The following is a 22270-nucleotide window of genomic DNA, read 5'->3' on the forward strand; positions in this document are numbered from 1 at the left end:
ACTTCATCTCACGTACTTTGAACATGTTATCAGGAGGGACCAATCCCTGGAGAAGGACATCATGCTTGATAAAGTAGAGGGTCAGCAAAAAAGAGGAAGGCCCTCGACAAGATTGACACAGTGTCTGCAACAGCGGGCTCAAGCATAACAATGATTGTGAGACTGGCGCCGGACCAGGCAGTGTTTTCGTTCTGTTGTACGTAGAGTCACTATGAGCCGGAGCCCACTCGATGACATCTGAAACAACATCCTTCAAAAAAAATGTCAAGGTCATGGAAGACAAGGAAAGACCAAAAAACTTATACCAGATTAAGGGAGACTGAGGAGACAGGACAACTAATATAAAGAACATGATTGGGACAGTTAACAAAATTAGAATATAGGCTGTGGATTAGGATTGGATAATAAAAAAGTATGTTGAATTTTCCGAGTTATATAATTGTATTGTTGTTATGTGAGAACATCCTTGATCTTAGTAAAAGCACACTGAGATACTTACAGCTAAAGGAGTATTATATCTGCCACCTAATTTCAAATGGTACAGGAGAAGATACGCATGTACAGATATAGAATAAATAATGGAGCAAAATGCATATGGGGAATGTGGGCAGAAAGCCTGAGAATTCTTTGTATTCTTATAACATTTTTGTAAATGTGAAATTATCTGAATTATATAAAAGTTTCAAAGGTTACCTATATTGTAAACATAAACTTAAGAAAACGAGTAAATCTTCGTGATCTTGGGGTAAGCAAAGCACAAACAAAAGAAAAAATAAATTAGACCATCAAAATTAAAAACCTTTTTGCTGCAAATGATACTACCAAGAAAGTGAAAAAACTCACAGAATGGGAAAAAATATTTGTAAATCATATATATGATAAGTGACTTGTATCCAGAATATATAAAGAACTCTTACAACTCAGTAGTGAAAAGATAAATAACCAAATTAAAAAGTGGGTTAAGGATCTGAGTAGACATTTCTGCAAAGAAGATACCAATACCAAAACCAAACCAAACCCACCACCATCAAGTCTATTCTGACTCATAGCGACCCTATAGGACAGAGTAGAACTGCCTGATAGTTTCCAAGGAGCGCCTTGCAGATTCGAACTGCCGACCTCTTGGTTAGCAGCCATAGCACTTAACCTCTAAGCACCTGAAAAGATGCTCAACATTATTAGTCATCAGGGACTTGTAAAACTAACATAAGTACACACAGTACAGACGAGGTCAGCACAATTGGACTAAACTAAAAGCAAAAAAGTCTCCGGAATAAACTGAATGCTTAGAAGGCCGGTGTAGCAGGGACGGGGGTTTGGGGGCCGTGGTTTCAGGCGACATCTAAGTCAATTGGCATAATAAAATCTATTAAGAAAACATTCTGCATCCCACCTTGGAGGGAGGCGTCTGGGGTCTTAAACGCTAGCAAGCAGCCATCTAAGATGCATTAATTGGTCTCAACCCACCTGAATCAAAGGAGAATGAAGAACACCAAGGACACAAGCCGATTACGAGCCTAAGAGACAGAAGGGGCCACATGAACCAGCAACTACACCATCCTGAGAGCAGAAGAACTAGTTGGTGCCCGGCTACAACCGATGACTGCCCTGACAGGGAACACAACGGAGAACCCCTGAGGGAGCAGGAGAGCAGTGGGGTGCAGACCCCAAATTCTCATAAAAAGTCCAGACTTAATGTTCTGACTGAGACTAGAAGGACCCCAGTGGTCATGGCCTCCAGACCTTCTGTTGGCCCAGGACAGGAACCATTCCCGAAGCCAACTCTTCAGACATGGATTGGACTGGACAGTGGGTTGGAGAGGGATGCTGGTGAGGAGTGAGCTAATAAAAAAAAAAAAAAGTCAACTACCTTGTCTTTGTCCTGTGGAGCAGCTGATGGGTTCGAACCACAGACCTTATGGTTAGCAGCTGAGTGCTTTAACCACTCTGCCACCAGGGCTCCTTATCCACAGGTAGAGGGATTAGGATTTCAAACACATATTTTGGGGAAGACACATTTCAATCCATAACACAGATGAGTACATCCATATAATCATGCCTCTTCCCAGTCTGTACTCCTGGAGAGGTAACCACTATTACAACTTCTCCCACCATGTAAAAGTTTTGCCTGTTTTTAATATTCGTGTAAATTGAATTATACTGGAAAAAAAAAAAATAAGATGCAACTTCACACCTACGAGAATGGCTATAATCAAAAAGATGAATAAGAACAAGTGTTGGCGAGGATGTGGACAAATTGGAACTCTCATTCATTGCTGGTCGAGAAGTAAAATGGTACGGCCACTTTGGAACAGTTTACTTAAAGCTCACGCCTAAAAAGGAAAGAACTATTGATACATGCAACAGTGGGAATGGGTCACAAGAACATTATGCTGGGTGGGAAAAAGCCACCTCAAAAGGTCACATACCGTATGATCATGTAAACCAAAAAAAAAAACCCAGTGCCGTCGAGTCGATTCTGATTATATATATGATTATATGTATAGCACAACCTAAATGACACAACTCTAGTGATGAGGAACAGACCAGTGGTTTCAAGGCTAACTATAAGGGGATAACATGAGGTAAGTCTGGGGGTGATGACGCGGTATTCTGATTGTGGTGGTGGGTACATGAATCTGTGCATGTCAAAAACTTCATAGAACTACACACATACACAAAATGAGTGTACGTGAAACCCCAAAAAGGAAGAAGGATAAGGACTGTTGAGTTAATGACATAGTACTTATATCGGTTTCCTAGTTTTGATGATTGTACTGTGGTTTTGTAAGCTGTTACTTGTGGAAGCTGGGTGAAGGGTGCTCAGGAATTCACTGTACCATTTTTGTAACTTTGAGTGTAAAATTATCTCAAAAGGTTAAAAAAAACCATAAAATATGACCCAACAATCAACTCCTAGGTATATTTCTAAGAAAAATGAAAACATATATCCACACAAAAACTTCTACATGTATATTCATAGCAGAATTATTCATAATAGTCAAAAAGTAGAAACAACCCAAATATTCATCAGTTGATTAATGGGTAATGAAAATGTGGTATATCTGTACAGTGGGATATTATTTAGCCATAAGGTGGGATTAAGTACCGATACATGGTGCAACATGAATGAACCTTGGGAACATGCTAAGTTAAAGAAGCCTGTCAGAGTAGATAGACCACATATTGGATGACTCCATTCCATTATACGAAATGGCCAGAGTAGATGAGCGGGTTGCACAGGACTAGGGAGGCTTGGCGGGAGAAAAGACAGTGACTGCTAATAAGTATGGGATTTTGTTTTGGGGTAATTAAAATGGCCTAAAATTGATTTTGGTGACGCAGAACTCTGAATCTACTAAAAACCATTGAATTGTACACTTTAAATGGGCAAAATGCATACGTGAATTATATCTCAATAAAGCTCTTCTAAAACTTAGGAATATAGGACAACCTGTTCTTACGACGCAAGTTATTTATTTATCGTGAAACATACACTTCCATGTCTATGTAAATACTTTCATTAAAGATTAGCTAGTAAATGCCTTCATAATCCTAAGAGTTAGGGTATACCTTTAATGACAGTATAAATTTGATGGGGCAGGACAGTGTCAATCCTATTTTAGTACTGTAATGATAATCATAGTGCTTATCACAGAGTAAGTATATTTGTAGAATATCAGAAATAGTCTGAAGCTGCTTGATTTATGTGAACCAAACAACCAGAACTAGACAAACTCAATATTCTAATAATTAACCCTGTTCTTTCAATTACTCTGACCATGGAAAACCAAAACCCGTTGCCATCCAGCCAATTCCTACTCATCGGTCACTTTTGTTATTGAGTTTTTCTCCTAAGTATCTTTCTTACTTATTACTTACATTGTCAGCCTGGTTTAGAAAGGAAATCCTCAGGATGGGGGAAAAAATAACGTTTCAATAACTCATATGCTTAGTTTGCATCTTGATTTGATCATTGCTCTTTGAAATTGAGAGTACTTGCAACTGCTGACTTTGGTTCTCTCATTTAGGATGTTGCAAGAGTCTGGCCTGGAACTAAAATGCCTGGACAAACGGGAAATAGAGACAGGACAGCATTTGGACTGAAAGTAAGTTTCTGAAGCAGCTTGTTAAGAATGGCAAATTAATGCCTCAGTGCAGAGGCACCTGAGTGTGTATTTAATACGTGTCTGTCTCATTGTTCTAATAGTGCTTTAAAGTTACTGAGAGGTGAAATAGAAGTCACTTGTGTGTGTGTGTGCTATTGTGGTAGCAGTAGCAGCAAGAGCAGCAGTACGTAGCCGTTTAGCAAGCAAGCAGCGGCATGTACAGCCATTAAAAGGGAAAAATTAGCTGCCATTTGACCTGGAGGATTTCTACAAAATGTTGCATGAAAAAAGAAAGACTCAGAGCTTTTTTTTTTTTTTTTTTCATAAAAGAGTGAACAAAACGTTCCCTACGTGTGTGTTACTATGACATTATATAAGCATGGAGAAAAGTGGAAGGTTACATACCAATTGTGGATTACATGTCAAATATGTGGTGGGTGGACATGGATGTAGGTGAGGAAGAAGAGAGAGAGGCAAGCAAAACGGGGGGTGAGGAATAAAACTAAAAAAAGGATTAGAAATACAGACATTTTTATAAAATCTTGTGCTTTAAAGGGGAAAACTTAAGTTCATTCTCTACTAAACTGAATTATATGCTACATAAATGAAAACAAGTTACACTATAATGAATAAGTATAATTCTGTGTTTATAAAAATAAACTATGTATGTATGCATATACGCTTCACAGCATAGAAAGTGCAAAGAAAATAAGCCACCCATAAGAACATCCAAAGATAATCTTTTTTGTACATGTCCTTCTAGTTTCTATTTTAGATATATTTTATAATTTTTGACCAGCAAAAAAAAAAATTAAATTTTGTATAATTAAATCCAAGATTTTTTCCCTTCTATTTTATTTATTTTTTTTTAGTACTCATATTGTTTTATGACATTGGTTACCAACCCCATGACATGTCAACACTCTCCCTTGTCGACCCTAGGTCCCCTATTACCAGCTTTCCTGTCCCCCCCTACCTTCTCATCCTTGCCCCTGGGCTATTGTGCCCACTTAGTCTCATTTTGTTTTATGGGCCTGTCTAAACTTTGGCTGAAGGATGAACCCCAGGAGTGACTTCATTACTGAGCTAAAACGGTGTCCAGGGGGCCATGTTCTCAGGGTTTCTCCAGTCTTTGTCAGGCCAGTAAGTCTGGTCTTTTTTTGTGAGTTAGAATTTTGCTCTACCCTTCTATTACTCTTACACTTACCAGAGATCATCATTTTTTTTTTTTCCGTGTGTGTATGTGTGTGTGATTTTAGTTTCTATAGTATTTAACTTTTAGCCATTGTTACATATGAGTTCTGGATAAAACTTCATTTTCCTCAAAAGTATTTAGTTGTCTTAGTATCATTTCTTGGCTGATCATTCCCGTTTGTTTATGTAATTTTTTTTCTCCACATGAAGATCTGCTTGGCCCTTTTATTTTAGAAAACCGTCCCAGTGGAATTGTGGCTTGCCCAGTTCCTAGTTCCTAATGTTAACTAGAAAAAATTTTTGGTGTGCTTTAAGGCTGCCAACAGAGTTCACTGAGGTATCCAGGTAGTCTTGATCATTTCAGTCACGTTTATATTTGAAGTGAGTTTTCTGCCACTTCTATAGGGCATAACTTACAGTTTTATATTTAAAGAACGGAAAATGTTGCATAGAAAAAGAGTCAGGGCATGGTTCATAAAACAGTGAAGCCACAAACTCCTACATTTGTGTGTTGCTGTGCTGTTATATAAGCACAGAGAAAAGCGGGAGGTCATACACCAGGTATATAGATGATGTCAAATGTGAATCAAACTTGATTTTCCACCCAAAACTTTAGTTTTCTCAGTACCATTTCTTGATAGATCATTCTTTCCCAATGGCATTCATATGGTTTGAATCTTTTTCAGTTCCTGTTCAGCATGTTGAAATGCTAATACGGTTATTACTTTACAAGCTTCCGTCCTCCTCATCTTGTACTAACAGCTACTGCTTATTTGTTTTAATACAAGTATATTTCCAAATTTTTAGTGCTTTAACTTTCATTTCACTTTATGCTTTAGGTGTGGAGAATAAACACAAAGCACAACATAATCTATGTAAATGGCTCCGTACCTGGACATAAAAATTGCTTAGTAAAGGTATGTGTATATAGTTGACAGGTACGTGGTGTGTGCTGTGAATTTTTCTTTGATCTGTGTGTGTGTTTGGAAAGTTAGTGGCTCTTTTATCAGGTGCTCTTTGCTGAACTTTACTGTTGAGTCGATTCCGACTCAGAGTGACCCGATAGCACAGAGCAGAACTGCCCCATAGGATTTCCAAGGAGCGCCTGGTGGCTCTGAACCACTGACCTTTGGTTAGCAGCCATAGCTCTTAACCACTGCGCACCGCCACCAGGGTTTCCATTTTGGGGTGGTGTATCTGAATTAAAAGGTTACACAGAATACCCTAAAAAAAACCCTATAAATCTGGAAACCTGCAAAAATAAAAGTAGAGCCACCAGCACAGGGATCTTCAGAAATGTGACAAAGTTATGAGGAAATTTATTGTCAGAATGTCAGCGTATCACTGTCCCTCCAAAAACAAGAAATTTTTTGCCTTTTAAAGAGAGTTACTTTGGTGCGGGCATTGGCAGTGTGTGGGGTGGAAATTAAATGAGAGAGAGTCATCAATAAAGGTGATTAAAAGTAGACATTTTATGGAGAGATTCATTTTGCTGCTACCACTACTACCCTTATTACCCCTTTAAGTGTGTGTTGTAATTTGTTCCCCCCTTTAAAAAAAAAAAAAAAAGGCTTTTTTTTTTTTTTTTAATTCAAAAACAAAGTAAAAGAAGGAAATAAGCATGTGCAGGATAGATTTGAAGTGAAAACTCTTAAACTCTTAGATGGTTATTTCTATCAAAATAGATATTCTGTTTCGGGTTTAGGCCAACATAATACAAATTCTCTCACTTCTGAATTTGTAATCTTTTATTCTGAAAGATTGTAGTAGAAGTGATGTCAGCTATCCCCAGAAACATATTTTCATTGGCCTCGCAACAACAAAAAATCTCTAAATTTAAATCTCAAATTTTTAAAATTGCATCTTTCTGTATTCTTATTTCTTAAAGTAAGTTCCATTGCTAGCATAAGGTACAATTTTTTTTAAAGTCTTAAGAGTTTTACTTGTCTTAGAGTCCCTTTTGAAATGCTTTGCTTCCTGACTGGGTTGTTTTTTTTTTAATGATTTTTATTGCGCTTAAAGTGAAAGTTTACAAATCAAGTCAGTTTTTCACAAAAAACCCATATACATCTTGCTACACACTCCCGATTACTCTCCGCCTAATGAGACAGCCCACTCTCTACCTCCACTTTCTCTTTTCTTGTCCATTTTGCCAGCTTCTAACCTGCTCAACAGTCTCATATCCCCTCCAGGCAGGAGATGCCAACATAGTCTCAAGTGTCCACCTGATCCAAGAAGCTCACTCCTCACCAGCATCCCTCTCCTACCCATTGTCCAGTCCAATCCATGTCTGAAGAGTTGGCTTCAGGAATGGTTCCTGTCCTGGGGCAACAGAAGGTCTGGTGGCTATGACCACCGGGGTCCCTGTAGTCTCAGTCAGACCATTAAGTCTGGTCTTATGAGAATTTGGGGTCTGCATCCCACTACTCTCCTGCTCCCTCAGGGGTTCTCTGTTGTGTTCCCTGTCATGGCAGTCATCGGTTGTAGCCGGGCACCATCTAGTTCTTCTGCTCTCAGGATGGTATAGTTGCTGGTTCATGTGGCCCCTTCTGTCTCTTAGGCTTGTAATCACCTTGTGTCCTTGGCGTTCTTCATTCTCCTTTGATCCAGGTGGGTTGAGACCAATTGATGCATCTTAGATGGCTGTTTGCTAGTATTTAAGACCCTAGACGCTACTCTTCAAAGTGGGATGCAGAATGTTTTCTTAATAGATTTTATTATGCCAGTTGACTTAGATGTCCCCTGAAACCATGGTCCACAAACCCCTGCCCCGGCTACACTGGCCTTGGAACCATTCAGTTTACTCAAGAAACTTCTTTGCTTTTGGTTTAGTCCAATTGTGCTGACCTCCCCTGTATTGTGTGCTGTCTTTCCCTTCACCTAAAGTAGTTCCTATCTACTATCTAATTAGTGAATGCCCCTCTCGCACCCTCCCTCCCTCCCCCTTCTCGTAACCACGAAAGAATGTTTTCTTCTCAGTTTAAACTATTTCTCAAGTTCTTATAACAGTGGTCTTATACAGTATTTGTCCTTTTGCAACTGACTAATTTCACTCAGCATAATGCTTTCCAGGTTCCTCCATGTTATGAAATGTTTCACAGATTCATCACTGTTCTTTAATCGATGGATAGTATTCCATGGTGTGAATATACCATAATTTATCTATTCATCCGTTGATGGGCACCTTGGTTGCTTCCATGTTTTTGCTATTGTAAACAGTGCCGCAATAAACATGGGTGTGCGTGTATCTGTTTATGTAAAGGCTCTTATTTCTCTAGGATATGTTCCGAGGAGTGGGATTGCTGGATCGTATGGTAGTTCTATTTCTAGCTTTTTAAGGAAGCGCCAAATCGATTTCCAAAGTGGTTCTACCGTTTGACATTCCCACCAGCAGTGTATAAGTGTTCCAGTCTCTCCACAGCCTCTCCAACATTTATTCTTTTGTGTTTTTTGGATTAATGCCAGCCTTGTTGGAGTGAGATGAAATCTCATTGTAGTTTGGATCTGCATTTCTCTAATGGCTAATGATTGTGAACATTTCCTCATGTATCCGTTAGCTGCCTGAATGTCTTCTTTAATGAAGTGTCTATTCATATCTTTTGCCCATTTTTTAATTGGGTTATTTATCTTTTTGCAGTTGAGTTTTTGCAGTATCACGTAGATTTTAGAAATCAGGCGCTGATCAGAAATGTCATAGCTAAAAACTTTTTCCCAGTCTGTAGGTAGTCTTTTTACTCTTTTGGTGAAGTCTTTGGATGAGCATAGGCGTTTGATTTTTAGGAGCTCCCAGTTATCTAGTTTTTCTTCTACGTTCTTTATAATGTTCTGTATACTGTTTATGCCATGTATTAGGGCTCCTAACATTGTCCCTATTTTTTCTTCCATGGTCTTTATCGTTTTAGATTTTATATTTAGGTCTTTGATCCATTTTGTGTTAGTTTTTGTGCATGGAGTGAGGTATGGGTCTTGTTTCATTTTTTTGCAGATGGATATCCAGTTATGCCAGCACCATTTGTTAAAAAGACCGTCTTTTCCACATTTAACTGTTTTGGGGCCTTTGTCAAATATCAACTGCTCATATGTGGATGGGTTTATGTCTGGGTTCTCAATTCTGTTCCAATGGTCCATGTATCTGTCGTTGTACCAGTGCCAGGCTGTTTTGACTACTGTGGCGGTGTAATAGGTTCTAAAATCAGGTAAAGTAAGGCCTCCCACTTTGTTCTTCTTTTTCAGTAAGCCTTATTTATCTGGGGCCTCTTTCCCTTCAATATGAAATTGGTCATTTGTGTCTCCATCTCATTAAAGAATGTCTTTGGGATTTGGCTCAGAATTCCATTAAATGTATAGATCGTTTTTGGTAGAATATACATTTTTATAATGTTAAGTTTTCCTATCCACGAGCAAGGTATGTTCTTCCACTTACGTAAGTGTCTTTTGGTTTCTTGGTCTCTTTAGTTTTCTTTGTTCAAGCCTTTTACATCTCTGGTAAGATTTATTCCTAAGTATTTTATCTTCTTGGGGGCTACTGTAAATGGCATTGATTTGGTGATTTCCTCTTCGATGTTCTTTTTGTTGGTGTAGAGGAATCCAACTGATTTTTGTATGTTTATCTTGTATCCCGATACTCTACTGAACTCTTCTATTAGTTTCAGTAGTTTCCTGGAGGATTCCTTAGGGTTTTCTGTGTATAAGATCATGTCATCTGGAAATAGAGATACTTTGACTTCTTCCTTGCCAATCCGGATGCCCTTTATTTCTTTATCTAGCCTAATTGCTCTGGCTAGGACCTCCAGCACAATGTTGCATAAGAGTGGTGATAAAGGGCATCCTTGTCTGGTTCCCGATCTCAATGCGAATGTTTTCAGGCTCTCTCCATTTAGGGTGATGTTGGCTGTTGGCTTTGTATAAATGCCCTTTATTATGTTGAGGAATTTTCCTTCTATTCCTATTTTGCTGAGAGTTCTTACCATGAATGAGTGTTGAACTTTGTCAAATGCCTTTTCTGCATCAATCGCTAAAATCATGTGATTCTTGTTTTTTGTTTTATTTATGTGGTGGATTACATTCATTGTTTTCCTAATGTTGAACCATCCCTGCATACCTGGTATGAATCCCACTTGGTCATGGTGAATTGTTTTTTTGATATATTGATCTCTATTGGCTAGAATTTTGTTGAGGATTTTTGCATCTACATTCATGAGGGATATAGGTCTATACTTTTCTTGTGTCTTTACCTGGTTTTGGTATCAGGGTTATGATAGCTTCATAGAATGAGTTTGGTAGTATTCTGTCCTTCTCTATGCTCTGAAATTCCTTTAGTAGTAGTGGTGTTAACTCTTCTCTGGAAGTTTGGTAGAACTCTGCAGTGAAGCCATCCGTACCAGGGCTTTTTTTGGTTGGGAGTTTTTTGATTACCTTTTCAATCTCTTCTTTTGTTATGGGTCTATTTAGTTATTCTACCTCTGTTTGTGTTAGTTTAGGTAGGTAGTGTGTTTCTAGGAATTCATGCATTTCTTCTAGGTTTTCAAATTAGTTTGATTATAGTTTTTCATAGTAATCTAATATGATTCTTTTAATTTCAGTTGGGTCTGTTGTAATATCACCCATTTAATTTCTTATTCGGGTTATTTGCTTCCTCTCCTGTTTTTCTTTTGTCAGTTTGTCCAGTGGTTTATCAATTTTGTTGATTTTTTTCAGAAAACCAGCTTTTGGTCTTGTTAATTCTTTCAATTGTTGTTCTGTTTTCTATTTCATGTAGTTTAGCTCTAATTTTTATTATTTGTTTTCCTCTGGTGCCTGTGGGTTTCTTTTGTTGCTCCCTTTCTATTTGTTCAAGTTTTAGGGGTAAATTCTTTGATTTTGGCCCTTTCTTCTTTTTGGATGTGTGCATTTATTGATATAAATTGGCCTCTGACCACAGCTTTTGCTGTGTCCCGAAGGTTCTGATAGGAAATGTTTTCATTCTCATTGGATTCTCTGTATCTCTTTATTCCGTCCTTAATGTCTTCCATAATCCAGTCTTTTTTGAGCAGGGTATTGTTCAGTTTCCAAGTGTTTGATCTGTTTTCCCTGCTTTTCCTCTTATTGATTTCCACTTTTATGACCTTATGGCTAGAGAAGATGCGTTGTAATATTTCAGTGTTCTGGATTCTGCTAAGGCTTGCTTTATGACCTAATACGTGGTCTATTCTTTATGACCTAATACGTGGTCTATTCTAGAGAATGTTCCATGTGCACTAGAAAAGAAAGTATACTTCGTTGCTGTTGGGCGAAGTGTTCTGTATATGTCTATGAGGTCAAGTTGGTTGATTTGTGGCATTTAGATCTTCCATGTCTTTATTTTAGAGTTTCTTTCTGGACGTCCTGTCCTTCACCGAAAGTGGTGTGTTGAAGTCTCCTACTATTATTGTGGAGCTATCTCACTTTTCAATGCTGATAGAGTTTGTTTTATGTATCTTGCAGCCCTGTCATTGGGTGCATAGGTATTTAATATGGTTCTATCTTCTTGGTGTATTGTCCCTTTAATCATTATATAGTGTCCTTCCTTATCCTTTATGATGGATTTAACTTTACAGTCTATTTTGTCAGAAATTAATATTGCCACTCCTCTTCTTTTTTTGATTGTTGTTTGCTTGATATATTTTTTTCCATCCTTTGAGTTTTAGTTTGTTTGTGTCTCTAAGTCTAAATTGTGTCTCTTGTAGGCAACGTATAGACGGGTCTTGTTTTTTAATCCATTCTGCCAGTCTCTGTCTCTTTATTGGTGCGTTTAGTCCATTTACACTCAGGATAATTATGGACAGGTATGAATTTTTTTTTTGAATTTAGTGTTATCATTTCAATGATAACAAAAAAACACACTTTTTTTGTGTGTTGACAGTTTCTTTTTCCCACTTGCTTTTATGTGCTGAGTAGATTTTCTTTATATATTGTCCCTTCCTCATATTTGTTGTGGTTGATTTTGTTTCTGCTGAGTCTGTATTTTTCCCTTGTATTTTATTTTGATGAGTAGGATAGTTTGTCTCCTTTGTGGTTACCTTATTATTTACACCTATGTTCCTAAATCTAAAACGAACTTTTATGTCTTTGTATCACCATATCTTCCTCTCCATATGGAAGGTGTATGATTACATTTCTTAGTCCTTCTTTATTATTTTAATGTTGCCTTCTCTTATGTAATAACATCGCCGTTACCCTGTTAGGCTTTTTTTTTTTTTTTCAATCTTGCTTTGTTTTTTCGGATTTCCCTGTCTGGGTTGACTTCTGGTTGCCCTGCCCAGTGTTCTAGTCTTGGGTTAATACCCGATATTATTGATTTTCTAACCAAAGAACTCCCTTTAGTATTTCTTATAGTTTTGGTTTAGTTTTTATGAGTTCCCTCAACTTGTGTTTATCTGGAAATGTCTTAATTGCACCTTCATATTTAAGAGACAGTTTTGATGGATATATGATTCTTGGCAGACAATTCTTTTCCTTCAGTTTTTTAAATATGTCATCCCATTGCCTTCTTGCCTGCATGGTTTCTGCCTAGTAGTCTGAGCTTATTTTTATTGGCTCTCCTTTGTAGGTGACTTTTCGTTTATCCCTTGCTGCTCTTATACTTCTCCTTTATCTTTGGTTTTGGCAAGCTTGGTTATAATATGTCTTCGTGACTTTCTTTTAAGATCTACCTTATGTTGAGTTCAATGAGCATCTTGGATAGATATCGTCTCATCTTTCACAATATTAGGGAGGTTTTCTGCCAACAAAGCTTCAAGAATTTTCTCTGTATTTTCTGTTATCCCTCCCTGTTCTGGTACTCCAATCACTCATAGGTTATTTCTCTTGATAAATTCCCACACGATTCTTCAGGTTTCTTCATTTTTTTTAATTCTTTTATCTGATATTTCTTCAAATACATTAGTGCCAAGTGATTTATCTTCGAGTTCAGAAATTCTAACTTCTGCTTGCTCAATTCTGCTCCTCTGACTTTCTATTGAGTTATCTAATTCTGTCATTTTATTGTTAATCTTCTGAATTTCTGATTGCTGTTTGTCTACGGATTTTTCCAGCTTATTAAACTTTCATTATGTTCCTGAATAATCTTTCTAATTTCTTCAGTGGCTTTATCTGTGTGTCCCTTGGCTTGTTCTGCATATTGCCTCATTTCCTTCCTGATGTCTCGAAAGGTTCTGTATATTAAACTTTTTTATTCTGCATCTGGTAATTCCAGGAATGCGCTTTCATCTAGAAGTTCCCTGGGTTCTTTGTTTTGAGAGCCTGTTGAGGTGATCGTGGTTTGTTTCTTTATGTGACTTGATATTGACTGTTGTCTCCGAGCCATCTATAGTTATTGTATTAGTTCATGCTTGCTTACTGTGTCATAGCTGCTTTTTTTGTTTTGTTTTGGTATATCCCTATGGGTTGCTTGAGTGAGGTAGCTTGATTATTTTCACCTTTGGAGCTCTGGTGTCCTGTCCCCAGCTGGCTAGAGCTGTTATCAGGTATATCAGTCTAGGAGTCCATTCAGTTTTCTTGTATGAATTCAGCTTAGGTTTCCAGGTAGCCAATATCAAGTGTGTGGTACAGGCTCTGTCCTACAGTCTTAGAGGGGCAGAGGTGATTGGCATATATACTGGTATCTGATTGCAGCAGCGGGTCATGCTCTGAACAAGGCAGGGGGCTGAGAACCAACCCCCAAGTGTCTCTGAGGAAAATGCTCCTCTGTTCCCTAGAGCGTGCTGGTGGGTGCTTTCTGCAGAGGGGCCATGGGCACCCAAAGTTTTTGATTTTAAGGACTGGGAGGTACCGGTTGTCTTTGGACCCCTGTCACAGGTGGCTGGGTGACCTGAGTGGAGCTACCAGTCCTAGGTCCCTGATGTGAGTAGGTGAGGACCTTGTTTAATAGGCAAAGCAATGTCAAACGTCAAACACCCAACTCTCCACCGCACAGCTGAAATGGTTGGCGTTTGCCAACAAGGGCCTATTCTCCCGAAATAGGCCCACACAGGTTCATGCAGACGGGAAAGGTGTTCAAGGTCCACGGACGGTTTATGCCTGGACAGGAGCCGCATCTATCCTGAGCTCCCCCATTTAATGGAGCTAGCAAATAATCTTTTCCCCCCAGTTGCAGATTTTTTCCTCCCCCAAGTCCGGGAGGATGGCTCTAGGTGCTCACCAGGGTCTATCTCAGGCCCGGGGATTTAGCCGCTGAAGCTGGCTCGGCGTTGGGGGTGCGCAGTAAAATATACGCAAGTACTTAGCTTTCGCCGAGAGCGCCGTTCTCCTCAGGTTCCGGAGGTGTGAGTGGGCTGTGTGGCTGGCTGTTTCTCCCCGAGGAAACTGCGGCCGATCGCTAGTACCAGCCCGCCGCTGCCGCCACCGCCGCTCCAGGAATGGTGCCTGAGGACTCCCTGCAATTCAGGTCCTGTAACTCCTCTCCACTTCTGAACGGTCTCTTCTTCCCCCTGCTCCTCAGTTCATTGTCTAAGCTTGCCTTTGATGCTCAGGGCTCCCAGCTTGTCACAGATATACTTCTTTCACTTTTTTTGTCGGGTCTTTGTTGTAAAGAGGGCTCATCGGAAGCGTCTGTCTGTTCCACCATCTTGGCTCCGCTTCTCTCATTTTCTATAAAGAAAAACTTTTCTTCCCCCTATAAGTCACATCACTTAAGATATGCTTTATATTCTCCTCAAGTTCTGAAAAGGAATAGAAGCAAAAGGTAACTTTGCAGCTCTTCTTGGTTATGATTTCATACCCAGAATGGATTTTATGTTTAGCATCTTTTTGTAGAGAAAGAGTTATTAAAATGAATATCCAAAGGAAGATGTTGTTTGGATTGAATAATCATCCATTCTTTGCAACGGATATGGTTCCTTTTTCAATAAGTAGTAGTTTATTAGCATGAAAACAACTTTACAGTATTAAACATGTTCTAGTATTTTTATTTGTAAATTAAATTATTGAAATGTCCTTTCTCCCACTTTTTTATTTGATCTTGAGTCTCACAGAATATGGTTGAAAATCAACCTTGACATTTAGTAAGGTGATAGAAAACAGCAAAATGTATATTTATTCCTTAAGATGTGATATATAAATGTATTTATGTAAGTATAAAGCAACGGAAAGCTAAAACAAATTCTAGGACTTTGAACAAGGATTCTTTTGCCTCAGTTTTGGTTAGGATACAGTGCATTTTACCATCATCAGTATCTCATATTGAGATTGTTATAATTAAATGAAGATAAAGAAAAGACAAAACAACATTGTCATGAGACTTTGGAGAACTGAGAATCTTCTTCCAGGATGCCCTTTGTTAAGCAAGACTTTCGAGGTGTTTCTGTTGTTCTGCTCTTCATACTTTTTCTTACCATTAGTTTGTGTGGACCCTCCTGTACCTCCACTCCTACTCTACGGAGGACACAGGACAGTACTTTATAATGCTTTGCCAGCCCTCTTTGCCTGTCATCACATGACACCTTCCTTCATTGTACAAGCCCTTGGGATTGCAGCCAGGAACTGCAAGAAGAGCGTGTGCTACTGTGGCTCACGTAAAGCCTAGGCCTTGGGCAGCTGGAGGTCCTGTCCTGCCCCCTGTGGTTGGATGTAGGCTTCTAAGTTTAAGTAGGTTTCCAGTCCTCAGATGGCTTAGTTATACACAGTGACACACATGTAGTGGAAGCCAACAAATTGTCATTTTACTTCTCATAACATTTTACCTTCATAATTCAGTGTAACCCAGCTCTATTCTGAGTATCACAGCCTAACAGAAGGAAAAAAAAAAAAGGAAAAGAATTAGTCCCCATAGTAAAATTGAACTGGATAGCAAATAATTTTTTTTTAATATTGTCAAATCCTCCTTTTTTCTCGTTTTGATGTATATAATACTATGCTGGCTTTCTAGCTGGGCCTTACCCACTCCTGTGACTTCTCAGGTGGCATGTCAGCATCTTTGTTGACACCATAAAGGATGAATAGGTCAGCCATCTTCAAAAACCATAGTGAGTGTAGTGATGTTCTGAGCTGGTTATTTCAAACCGTTTATACTCAGGTTTATCATCCACTTCAATAAAAGGTTGCTTTTAAAAACTCAGTCAGCCTTCTTGAAGGGTGATGGTTTATTGTCACTGAAGGTATTCAGACATTAAAACAAATGCAATCCCAAAAGAAACTGTAGCATCAAAGAAATATCTAGTCCACTTTGAACTGTTAACACACTGTTGTTGTTAGGTGCCCTTGAGTTGGCTGCAACTCATAGCAACTCTGTGTAAAACAGAACAAAACATACCTGGTTCTGCGCCTTCCTCATAATCATTGTTATGTCAACACACTAGTGAATATATTTCTAACAAACATATTTGGATAAAAAGAACTCATCTTTTTTTTAAAAAAAAAAAAAAGGATCTCTGAAATACGTCATAAATAACTGTCTCATAAAATTTTGAACAAGGTTTAAGGTCTCAAATGTCTGTCTCAAACATCAAGATGTGGGTTTGAGGGAATGTTTTGTGAGTTTATGTTTTAAATGTCAAAAGCTTGGTACATCTTTTGAAAACATTTACCCCATTTTTGCCATTCTTCCAGGTGATTGAAATCAGGAGAATGAGCCTCTTGTCCATGGAGATTGAGATGCTCCTTCCTGGGCAAGCAGCCTCGTTAACATCTACTCCCCCTGTAGGCCCTTTTTCTCCTTAAGAGTATAGGGCTGCCAGTTTTTTGTTTGTTTGTTTTTTTAAAGATCCTAGAGATGACCAACCACCTTGATTAGTGTAACCTTTTCGATGTTGTTTGGATTCAGTAAATATACCAAGAGAGCTTAAAGAACTGTTGTTTCCATCATATGTATGTTACGAAGTATTATTCATGTGTGCTCATTTCTATAACCTGACTTAAAAATGTAAGTGTATTATCAGATTTACCATTTTTTGTTTGTCCCCGCCCCGTCCTTTCCTCAAAGATTTGAACTGGTTTGCCAATACACATAAATATAAAAAGAATGAGATAGATAGAGTCTTGGTGAAGATAGGGAAATAATAAAGCCAGGGGTTAAGATTAAGTGCACAGAAATTCATGCCTCACAGAGTCTTTCATGCTTTTTAATTTTTTGTAAATTTTTGGCTCTCAACTTTCAAGCCACCAAAATAGAAGAAAATTAGATGAGATGTCATACTGTATGTTTCAAATCAATCAATTATAGTAGTGTTTACACTTTCAGTATAAAAGTAGTGCTTGTGTTGTCTGAAATGTTCCTCAGCTATAATTACCTATAAAAAATGTAAAATAAACAGAATTTGCTATTTAGTTCATTTATGACTAAATGTATTTATCAAATTAGTAAAGGAAGTTTTGTTATTGTTGGCTTCGTTGTTTGGGGTTTTCTTTCCTATATAACATCATATTTTGTCCTTTTTTATTGTGCTTTAGGTGAAAGCTTACAGTGCAAATTAGTTTCTCTTTTAAAAAATTATACACAAATTGTTTTGTGACATCGGTTACAATCCCTGCAATGTGTCAGCACTCTACTTTCCACCCTGAGTTACCCGTGTTCAGTTTTCCTATCGCTTCGGCTTTCTCGGCTTTGCTTTGGGGCAGGTGTTGCCCATTTGGTCTTGTATACTTGATTGAACTAAAAAGCATGTTCCTTGTGTGTGTTATTGTTTATTTTATAGTCTTGTCTAATCTTTGACTGAAAGGTGGACTTCAGGAGTGGCTTGGATTTTATTTTTAATACCAAATTCTAAGAAAGTTTAATTTGGTATGAATATGACTTTTTAAGTTAAGGTTCAGGTTCAATCCAAGATTAGTAAATTGGGGGAAAAAAAAGCTGAATAACTTTATTTTCTTCTGGGCTAACTTAGCAATAATTTCTTAGGACAATTATAATGAGAGATTAAAATAGATCTGTTACTCTGTACTTAGCTGTTCCTAGCAGCTGTGTACTTACTTCAACCAAATTATTCATTTTCTTATTGCAAAACTGATTATGCCTTACTTTACTCTGTGTGTATAATTAAATGCATTTTTTTAAATTTCTCTCGAATGAAGGCTGTAGAATGAGTCAGAAGCTTTGAAAAACCTAATACTGTTTTTCAAAAATAAGACCACGTTTTAGATCATATCAATATCTGTATTAAAATTCTTTGGTCTTTGAGTTCACAGATAAACTAGAATATTGTTAGAACATAAGGAGTTAACAGCTATTATAAAGACTTATAGATTTATTATCATAGCTTTTTCTAAATATTAATCTCTTCTCTGTGACAATGGAGCAAAATTTTTTAATAAAAGTTCATATATTTGGTTCTGTGTCTTAGAGTTGAGGCTAACAAATATGCTAGGTACGTTTCTAACCTCAGCTAGAAAAAATCTATGCTATAAATAGTAGAAAATAAAATAAAAATAGGTAGTGTGAGTAGGTAATAAAATAAGTAATTAAAAATAGATAATATTAAGTATATAGTTTGTATCAGATCTTTATTGGAAAAGTCAAAAAATTGGATATAATTGATATTTGAGTAGTAATTTAAAAACAGTTTATCTTTTTGGACAGTTCTAGAGATTAATAAATTATGAATAAGATTAAGTAATAATCAGTGTAATTTTATTATGCAGTGGCTGATTAGCTTGAGGGGAGATTGTTTTTCTATAGTTGGATTAATTAAATTTATTGAAATGAAAAGAATAATACCTTGACTGAGTCTTTTTACTATATATATATGTTATATATATGTAACAGTTTTGTTATTCATATTAGGAAATATAGGAACAGATATTCTTTGTTGGTGAATAATAAGCGTTATATATTTAAATAAGCAGTTTACTAGAAGCGCTTACCAATAAGATCTTTGCTTGTCCTTCCAGATTAGAGATTCCAAGTTGCCAGCATATAAGGATTTCTGTAAAAATCTACCATTCCCTACCTATTTTCCTGATGGAGACGAAGAAGAACTACCTGAAGATTTGTATGATGAAAATGTGTGTCAGCCCAGCGCACCTTCTATTACGTATGCCTGACACAGCTGGACATAGTTGAACCTCACATAGTCTGTGGACTTTGCTGAGCCAGTGCAATGACATAAGCAGGAGCTATATTCTTTTTTTGGTCATAACAATAATATTCTTAACATCTTTTCAAGGGCCTAAAGATATTATTCATCCCCCAACTGAGTTTTGTTAGAAAAATTACCATATTTAACAGATCAGCTAAGTAGATTGGATGGATGTACCAAATTTGAGATGGGCTGACAATTTGCATATTAGCAAAATCTTTGTACATTTTGAGCTGCACTCTTTTTTATTATGCATTTCCCAAATTATCTTAAGATGTTTGTAAATTTAACTTCTTTTATTAAAGATTTGTCTGTCTTTTTGAAGGGGTTGTTTTCAAGCAATGGAAAATGATATGGGGACTATGGTGCAGCCTTTTTAAATAAACCATTTCCTAAAATTCACATTTATTGTTCTACACCTTAGAGTCCAATAGGACTGATCCCTCCTGACAACATGTCCAAAGTATGTGAGATGTAGTCTTACTATCCTTGCTTCTAAGGAGCATTCTCGTTGTACTTCTTCCAAGACAGAGTTGTTCGTTCTTTCATCAGTCCATGGTATATTCAGTATTCTTCGCCAACACCACAATTCAAAGACATCAGTTCTTCTTCAGTCTTCCTTATTCATTGTCCAGCTTTCATGTGCATACGATGCGATTGAAAATACCATGGCTTTGGTCAGGCGGACCTTAGTCTTCAAGGTTACATCTTTGCTTTTCAACACTTTAAAGAGGTCTTTTGCAGCAGATTTGCCCAATGCAGTATGTCTTTTTATTTCCTGACTGCTGCTTCCATGGGGGTGGATTATGGATCCAAGTAAAATGAAATCCTTGACAACTTCAATCTTTTCTCCATTTATCGTGATGTGGTTTATTGGCCAAGTTGTGAGGATTTTTGTTTTCTTTATGTTGAGGTGTAATCCATACTGAAGGCTGTGGTCTTTGATCTTCGTTATTTGTAGGAAATATAATCCACCTAGAAAATCAGAAAGAATCAACTGACAAACTATTAGAATAAATAAAGAGAGTTCAAAAAGGTGGCTGAATACAAGGTTAATATACAAACATCCCTTATAAAAGCAGTTAATTGGGAGATTTCATGGGGGTAATAGCATTCATAACAGTAACAAAAAAGACAAGGGACCTAGGAACAAGCCTAACAAATGTGCTAGGGTGTTACTGGAAAAGATAACACTTTATCGAAGGGCACAAAAGAAAATTTTAGTAATGGGAGAGGAATGCAGTCATGAATAGGAAGACTCAATACGGAATACGGTAAAGAATTCAGTTCTATTTTAAAATCTGGACAGGACTTCAGCTATTCAAGTTAATTCTAAAATTCATGTACAACTATAAAGAATAATCAAAACTTAATATGGTATCCATTAAGTATGCCCCATTCAGTGTTTAACCCATTGCCATTGAGTCAATTCTGAGCCATAACGACTATAAGAGAGTAGAACTGCCCCGTAAGGTTTCCTAGGCTGTAACCCTTATGGAAGCAGATTGCCACATCTTTCTCCTGAGGAGCAGCTGGTGGGTTCGACTGTGTTTAGGGACTTAGAATACTTACTTCAGTTTAAACTTCAAAATACTGTATGTCTTAATTCCCCTTTTATTTGATCAAAAGATTTTAATGAACTTACAGATGCATTAAAGTTTGCTGGTAAAGCAATCGAAAGTGGCTCTTTAAAGACAAGTGGGTGATTATTGCTAAGAGAACGTAAAAATCTTTTTCCTGCAAAATATATTTGTAAAGAGGAGGAGGGAAAGGTATTTTTGCATTGTAGTATCTGAAAATTGTCAAGTGGTGGAAGGAGAGCAAGAGCAACTCATGAGCCTATTGCCCAGAATGTAAGATGATTTGAAGAAAGCGGGGAGCCCTTTCCACAAGACAACCTGCCCCAAACCCACCACCATCTATCACTAGTCTGCAGTGGTCCGGAGCCCTGCACTTGAGTTTTATGGAGAAAATTTCTAATCACCTTTCAGGATCACAAGTGTGAGCCCTGTATTTCAAGAGCCGTACGGGGCAAAAAACATTCATTCCCATCCTCTACCCCCATCCCAGTCCCTAAAGCAACAAGAAATAGAGCTCTATCTCCCCATCTGCTCCCCACTGCCGGCACCTTGTACCACGAGCTACCTGCTTACTGGAGAGGATCTGGACCCCATTCCAGCAAGCTTGCTGGGTGGCCAGAAGTGTGTCCTCTTGAATGAGGTGCTAAAGGAAGAAGCCTTCCCTCCAGTCATGGAATACATTAGCCAAAGTCCACCTGGCCCAACACTAAGCAAAACACATGATTTGCTAAGGACCTTGGATCACTATTTCTGGCTACGGCACAAGCGGCTTGCCTCAGCATCTGTCCTCAAATGGACAGTGGAAAGTGGAATTCTGCTGTCTAAGAATAGGAAGTAATAGTCCCAATGCTGGCTTGCTTACCTCCTTGTGTGGAACCTGCGGGCAATATTAGATGTCTACTGAACAGAACTCAAAGCGACCCTATAGGACAGAGTAGAACTGCCCTGGAAAGTGTCCAAGGAGCGCCTGGTGGATTCGAACTGCAGACCCTTTGGTTAGCAGCCGTAGCACTTACAGGGTCGCTATGAGTCGGAATCGACTCGACGGCACTGGGTACTGGGTACTGAACAGAAAGCTGCTGGGTAGATAGTAGAGGAATTTGATTTTTAGCAGTGGAGCCCTCTAGGGTCCTGATTTGGGCTTGGACTTGCTTTACTGTTTCAGATGTTGTCTTTAAGTAGGGGCCCTTTTTGTAACTAAACTTTACTCAAATTAGACATTTGTTCAACTTTGGTTGGTACTAGTTTTGAAGTAATAAAATATGGAAATACTGAACTTTGGATATGTTCTGTAGGCTTCAGGAAGGCCAACTGGCCAAGGAATCCCTACGTTTAGAGTTACGCCAAGTATTGGTCATCC

The 22270-nt window shown here is 38.0% G+C and overlaps 1 protein-coding gene across 2 annotated transcripts in view; it reads left to right on the top strand.

The window, feature by feature from the left end:
• Window positions 1-19732, top strand: part of MRPL3 (mitochondrial ribosomal protein L3) — a 56258-nt gene extending 36526 nt beyond the window's left edge. The window contains exons 8-10 of one of the 2 annotated variants that reach the window (XM_049870802.1): window positions 4032-4109; window positions 6143-6220; window positions 19143-19732. In XM_049870802.1, coding sequence (XP_049726759.1) covers window positions 4032-4109; window positions 6143-6220; window positions 19143-19295 — 309 coding nt within the window. In that variant the 3' untranslated portion in view covers window positions 19296-19732. The remainder of the gene's footprint in view (window positions 1-4031; window positions 4110-6142; window positions 6221-19142) is intronic. The other variant, XM_049870803.1, reaches the window with a different exon arrangement.
• Window positions 19733-22270: the final 2538 nt, after the last annotated feature.

The sequence above is a fragment of the Elephas maximus genome, chromosome 27 (assembly GCF_024166365.1).
Source record: "Elephas maximus indicus isolate mEleMax1 chromosome 27, mEleMax1 primary haplotype, whole genome shotgun sequence".
NCBI lineage: Eukaryota > Metazoa > Chordata > Mammalia > Proboscidea > Elephantidae > Elephas > Elephas maximus.